At 36.6% G+C, this 7,240-nt stretch overlaps 1 protein-coding gene across 3 annotated transcripts in view; it reads left to right on the top strand.

The window, feature by feature from the left end:
* Positions 1–2,520: 2,520 nt before the first annotated feature.
* The window catches only part of ATP9B (ATPase, class II, type 9B), a 135,173-nt gene continuing 130,453 nt past the window's right edge, over positions 2,521–7,240 (top strand). For 2 of the 3 annotated variants that reach the window (XM_015562750.1, XM_015562751.1), the window contains exons 1-2: positions 2,521–2,694; positions 3,606–3,668. In XM_015562750.1, the coding sequence (XP_015418236.1) occupies positions 2,558–2,694; positions 3,606–3,668 (200 nt within the window). In that variant the 5' untranslated portion in view covers positions 2,521–2,557. The remainder of the gene's footprint in view (positions 2,695–3,605; positions 3,669–7,240) is intronic. The other variant, XM_006761900.2, reaches the window with a different exon arrangement.

Raw genomic sequence — 7,240 nt, 5'->3', positions numbered from 1 at the left:
TTTTTTTTATTCCTGTCTTTTTTATGGTACCTGTGTCATTCAAATTATCTTGCATGTGTGACTGAAGAAAGAGTGACACTGGACATGATTTTGTCAGTGTCTGTTGCACCTTTCCTTGCTTTTCTTTGGCTCTTGGCCCTGCCTAGAGGTATTTGCAGTGTTATAATAGTTAAACTTAAGTATTTAAAAGAGATTCATGCTGAGAACAGATGTCTATTGTCTGGTTATTTGTGAAATATTTCTTGGTGGAGGCAACACATTTTTAAATGCGAATTTTCTCATTCTGAGGGTCTATACACAATTTTCTTGACCATTTTTATGACTATGATGAGGATCTAATAATATCTTACTAGTTGTAAAGGTGAAACTTTTCTTCTGCTCTGATGGTTTACAGTTGAAAAGCTTTTCTAAAGTACTGAATGATTTTTTAAGACAGTGTTCATCAAAGTGCCCCGGCCCAGGATTCCTCAAAATCAGAGACATATTCTAAGATTTATAAAATTTCCTTTAAGGTGGGTCTTTAGTTCACTCAAGTTTGTGACATTATTTAGGCCTGCCAGAATGGAAATATTTCACTTTTTCCTACCACTGATAGTGTGATCACATGGAGAGAGTAATTGGGAACATCACAGTTTTAGGCAGCTATCTTGTGCTAACTTGCCCAAGTGTCTTAAAATTTCTGGATTGGCATTGATATAACATTAGGTATTAACTCTAGTCTAGAAATTTGCTTCAATGAAATTGATATTTAAGTTTCTTACAGAATATTTTCAAAGAGGAGGCAATAGCTCCAAGGTTACTGTGTATACAGTTCACATGGTGACCTCTCTCAGCTTGAGGGGCTGACTGACCCTTGTTGTTGTTGCTTTCTCTACTAAGGTCAAGCCCTGCTTTTCAGGCAGTTCCTTCCTTTATTTACCGACTGTTCTACTGTTTAGCTCCTCTGCTGCTATGGGAGGAAGAGTTCCAGTTTCTCTGGTAGTTCATATGGTTTTGCTGCTTATTCATGACTCATCAATGACATAATTGAACTTAGAAGCCATATTTGATGAAGAAAACAAACTCATTTCTTTGTAGCACTTTTGTTTTTTACTTTACTAACATGCAGGCAAAAGGGGAATTGTTTATTTTTCTTAAAGAAAACTTAAACATTAGACATATTTTAAATGTATCCTCCCTTATATATCAGTTTACTTCTCATAAATGTTTCGTCAAAATGGAAACAAAGCTGTTAGATATTTAAGATAAAAATGTGACTTTAAGCTAGTTTTTGTATTGACCTACTTATACTTAGATACATGTGAATTATGTGCCTTCCAGTACTTGAGTGTTTTGTTAACAATTCCTAAATTTTTTAAAACCTTGGGCAGCAGTTAGGATGGCTGTCTTCATTTCTTACATGGCAGTACTCTTGGGTTTGGTATCATTCATTCTGTTGTCTTTGTTCACATTGTTTTTACTTGTCTTAAAAATGTTTCCAGAATTATACTTAATTGCTGGAAAGGTTGATGTTTTCTTGAGTGACAAACCAATTAAGTGTGTATGACACCAGGCAACAAAGACACTTAAGATTCTCTGCTTAGCCCGTCTATGAAAAAATCCATTATTCATCATCTTATTGTTTTTAAATACTGAAGAAAAATCCTCAATACAGTAGGAAAATTGCTTTGGAAATGGGATAAAGTGCTTGCCAGTTGAAAGGCTCTGTTTCTGAAGTCCAGGCTACTAACCGTGATGTTGTTCATACTCAGCATCTTTCAGACACACTGAGCTGCTTTTCTGCATTGAAGTGAATAAGATTGTGACTTTCCCTAATGCAACACAATAATCAGAAGAACTTAATGAAAAAGATTAAAAATCTCATTTTATACATATATCGTAATATATTTAAGTGGTGTTTTGAACTTTAATTACATTTTGTTTAAGTATTCACTTCCTCATTGGGTGTTTTTAAAGAAGTCAGTCATGTTATACAGAGAATAAGAAAAAAGGAATTTTTAAGAGGAAACATTAATTCTGTTTTAGGCCTGTACACAGATCATATAACTTTTTGCCTAAATTATCTGAAATGACTACTGTGGTCAGGCCATTCTGTATTGGATTGGTAGTAACTGGAGTTGTTTGTGGAGAATCCTGTGGAAAGACCAGAATGAAGCTCATTTTGATTGATGCATTGAGGTATTCAAAGGAGGAGTGCAAATAAGTGACTGCAATGTTTCCTAACAAACTTGTTTCCAGCAAAAGGTCTTCTACCTTAATTGTTTTTAGTGATAATATGGCATCAAATTATTTAACCAAGTCTAATCATCGATAATAAAGTTTTCCCATGCTTTTTTGGGGTATACTTTTAAACAGCACAGCCCGTGTTGATCATGTTTGTAGATGAATCTTATATACATTTAAAGTTTTTATGGGATAGTCAGAATTGATGGTTAAAGTTTATTTACATTACTAAAAAGAAGAAAGGTTTTTGATGCATCCTCACAAATTCTTATCTGGTCTGTTCTTATCTTTAACCAGGTACCAGCTGGAAGATGAGTCTGCCCATTTGGATGAAATGCCACTAATGATGTCTGAAGAAGGCTTTGAGAATGACGAGAGTGATTACCACACTTTGCCACGTGCCAGGGCCATGCGGAGAAGACGAGGGTTGGGGTGGTTCATCTGTGGAGGGTGGAAGTTCCTCTGCACCAGGTGTGTGGCCCCTGGCACCTAATTTTCCCTGCACTAAGCTCCTTTATTACATTACACATAAGCTTAGCTTTTACCATACATATTTATTTTTAAACTAGAGGCCTGGTGCATGGATTTGTGCACTGGTGGGGGGGCGTTGAGGGAGAGAATGGCCTGCGGGGATTGGCCCGCTATGGGAGCACTGCTCATCCTGGTCAGCCGAGCGACACCCCCCCATGGGAGTGCACTGACCACCAGGGGGCAGCTCCTGCATTGAGCGTCTGCCCCCTGGTGATCTGTGAGCATCATAGCAACTGGTCAACCGGTCGTTCTGCTGTTTGGTCACAGGGCTTTTATATATAGAGATATGTTTTTATTGATTTCAGAGAGAGAAAGGGAGAGTGAGAGGGATAGAAATATCAGTGATGAGAAAGAATCATTGATCAGCTGCCTACTGCATGCCCCACACTGGGGATTGAGCCCACCTCCAGGGCGTGTGCCCTGATTAGGAATTGAACCACAACCTCCTGGTTCATGGGTCAACACTCAACCAATGAACCATACTGGCCATACTTTTTTTTTTTTTTATCAAACTAAAGAAGTTGCTCTCTAAATGGTGTCATGGAGAGTATTAGTACATCAGTCAGAACCAAGCATCACTGATCTGAAAGGCATGGAAAGCCAAGTTCACTTTTTTGTGTGAGATTATTATTATTTTTTTAGCAATTAAAAAAATTGTTTTCAATTACAGTTTACAGTCAATATTATGTATTACTTTTAAGTGTACAGCATAGTGGTTAGAAAATGATGTACTTTACAGATGTTTTAATGTTTGAAAGAGAAGAAAATTTGTGATTTTTGTAATTAATATGTAGGAAAATTAGTTCTGTTCCTATATTGACATTTATAAACTGTGTGCCTTTCTCTTCCAGCTCTAATTGTACTCCCATTCCAAAAGATAGACATGGATCTATAAAATGCAATTTAATTATATGGTAGCTATGCATATTACTTGATTTAAATGCTTTGACTTGGAATAAGCATTTTCTGTTCATTTAAACCTGAAAGAAATTAACATAAGAACTTATTATATTTTAAGCAAGTCCACTGGTGGTTGAGGGAAACCGATGTTGTGTCTGACATGTATGAAATCTGTTCACCTTTGACTGTGCAGTTTGGTATGTGAAAGTACCTTGTATGTCTCGGACACTTTGCCTGTACTGCACACCCCTGGGATAGGCAGGGCAGGATCTCAGAGACCATGTTGTCATGACTTGAGTGGAGTGTGTCAGATAAGTTACAGCTTTTACTCTCTTTCTGCTGTTCAAGGTTTGCAGTCAGTGCCTTCATTATAATCATTTACTTACATCCCATAAATGAAATGTAAATAATTGTAGAAACATCTTGTTCATCCTCCTCCTCCTCATTATCCTGTTAGATGTGTGCAAACAGACGTTTTTATACCTAATTTGATTTCTGGGTCACTCATGAAGTGGTATTCAAACTGTACTCTGTGGAATTCTACAGACTGAGGAATCCCTCAGGGATCGGCAGCATGGAACCAGGAGGTGTGGCTGAGCAGGGTTTAGGCTCCTCCCCAGCTTCCAGTTAAAGTAGGCCCTACCTTCATCTTTCCTATATGCTGTATGCTTTTCAGATGAAGAAGGAATTTCATGGCTAAACAGTGTTTTAGAAATTGCTGATTTGTGATACTAATTTAATAATAAGTTTCTATGGCTTAAAAAAGAGCCTAAAACATTTTCTAAGTTAAGTAGCTAGTATTCCAGGGGTGTTCTTTGTAGGTACATATTCATTGCTAGGGTTAATCTCTCTAACAGATGTGGAACTGTGCAGATTTTTTTGTTTAGTTCTGTGTCAGTTTTGATGTTTGGTGCTTTTCAAGGGGTTTATCTATTTTCAAATTTATATTTAAATTCCTCTGATCTAGTTAATTCATGAGGCTCTGCAGGGATGTCACCTTTTTTATTCCTGATATTGGTAATTTGTCTTTCTCCCTTTTTTCCATTAATCTTGATAAGATATTGTGAGTTTTATTCTTTTCAAAGAACCAAATTTTTAGTGTTGTCTTTGCTTTTGAAATTTTATCTTGAAATAAATTCAAACTAAGGTCAGTGCTGCTTTTTAAAAAATATATATTTTTATTGATTTCAGAGAGGAAAGGAGAGGGAGAGAGAGGTGGAAACATCAATGATGAGAGAGAATAATTGATTGGTTGCCTCCTGCATGTCCCCAACCGGGGATCGAGCCTGCAACCCAGGCATGTGCCCTTGACCAGAATTGAACCCAGGACCCTTCAGTCTGCAGGCTGACACGCTATCCACTAAGCCAAACCAGCTAGGGCCAATGCTGCTTTTTGTACTCACGCCTCTCACACAATCCCCTGCCCTTACCCTTAATTGGAACATAGGCTCATTTGAGTGAGGAGGTGATGGGCCCAGATGAGGACTAACAAAATGGGGAAATTGGTCATGCTTTGGTAGAGATCATCAATAATTAACAAAAGAAAATCACTAACCATGCATTTGTATTGAACCCCAGATAATTTTATTACTGTTTGTCCATCAGTAGAGAGCCTGAGCACTCACAGAGCTGGCTTGTCAAGAGGTGGGATGAGTGGGGCAGTGTTGGGTAGGGTGCAGTGGTACTTCCCATACTGCCTAATAGTTGCCAAGAATTACAGACTTTTAATGTTTTCAGTCTTCACAGTGCTGAATACACTTAACATGATTATTTTTGGTCTTTTATAGGAATTGTTTTTATCAAATGGAACATACCCAAATTTTGGAATTTATTGTGCCACATTTCTTTAAGGCAAATATTAAGAGCATATTTGAAAATGTAAATTTTAGCAGCAGAAAAACTCATGTACTCATCTTAATCTTAATAGATTTGATCATGCATAAGAGCTAACTGCACCATCTTAGCAGGTGTTAGTATAAATCAGCAGTTGCCAACCGGTGGTCTACGGACCACTGATAGTCCATGAGGTCTGAAAGGTTGGTGACCGCTGATGTAAATGGCATAATGACCAGAGATATTGTCACACTTTTCATGTTCAATAGGCAACTGCTGTACCGAGAAACTGTTAATGAAATTAAAAACTGAATCTTACAGAACAAATTATACATTTAGATTGGTCTTATTTTCTTTATTTCTTACAAATTTTCAGTTTTCAATATTTGCTACTTTTTAATATCCTAAATACCAGGCATGATGAAATTTGAGGTTACTAATATTATTAGATGATGGATCAAAGAGGAGATACATGAAATTACTTAGTTTAATCATAGAAGGGAATGTGGGTGAACATTGCAATAAGGTAGATTTCCAATAATTAGTAAGTTGTAAATATTTCAGGTAGATTGCAACTAATATTAATGAGTCGTAAATATTTCAGTGTATCTCTGTAGATTCTGCAGGTAGTAAAACTTCAGAATTCTTCAGGGAATGAGTAGACTCATTATTTGGCAAAAATTCCAACTCTGCCATATTGAAATACTTTTTCTGTCGTCTGTCTTCAGAGACTCTGACTGTCCTTCCTGTGCAAAATTGTGAAACACATGGACAAGTGTGGTTCAGGAGGATAGGGGGGCTTTCTCACGAGATTTCCATTCTATTCTTATCAAGGAGTCCTGAATGGCATTTTTATGTGAAGGGAGGAGATATGAAATGCTGGGATTATTCCTAGTTCTAAATGGCCTCCACATGCTTTATTAATCTGACACACATTTGGGGTGCAGAAGCATAGCCATGGGAAAGTGCGGATCTTTTAAGAAGACCTGAGTACTGTGTTGCTTTTGGATTGGTAACCAAAGGGATCTGCTGGGTATAGTAAATGCCTAATTATTTTTTTTAAAAAGAGGCTCTCAATTTTGGGAGTTATTATGGCTAGTTAAAATTTTAGAAACAGGATATATGCACTTTATTTAATATTAGAGTGCCACCTTGATGATAGAGGGAGGCATTTGTGAGAAGCTATATTCCTAAAATGTTTCAAGGAAAAAACATAATTTGTGCACTATTGGATTTAAGTTCAATTATGTAAGGTGATTTATAAATAAGTGGGAGAGTGTCTTCTAAATTATTGACAATTTGGAAACTAGCAGCATAAAAATATTACTACGTAAAGTTCCTGGTTATTTTCTTCCAAGGACTTCTCTTTTTTCTCCCTCATATTTATCAGTGTTTGGCAATGTACTTTATTCACATTACTTTGCCCCAATTACCCCGTTTTAAAACCACAAGCCTGTGTATTCATTTAATTTTTTAAAGTAGTGTGGGATTTGATTGTGGCTGCCTGACCATCACTTGATTCTGTCTTTATATAAGGAAATAATTAGAAATAACATTTTTACTTGTTAATAGTTATTAGTAGCAAAGTGTTATGAATAATTGAGTTATATCTTAAGAAGTCTAGGAATCTTAGTTTATTCTATATAGGATTATAGAGAAAAAAATAATGAATTGTTGTATGTATGTATTTTAGCCCTTGGTATTTAATTTAGAGTTTGAGATGTTAGGAGTTAGCGGGGGAGGGGCATGGGGG

The sequence above is a fragment of the Myotis davidii genome, unplaced genomic scaffold (genome assembly GCF_000327345.1).
Source record: "Myotis davidii unplaced genomic scaffold, ASM32734v1 scaffold96, whole genome shotgun sequence".
In the NCBI taxonomy this organism is placed as follows: Eukaryota; Metazoa; Chordata; class Mammalia; order Chiroptera; family Vespertilionidae; genus Myotis; species Myotis davidii.
This window is presented reverse-complemented; position numbering and strand designations above follow the sequence as displayed.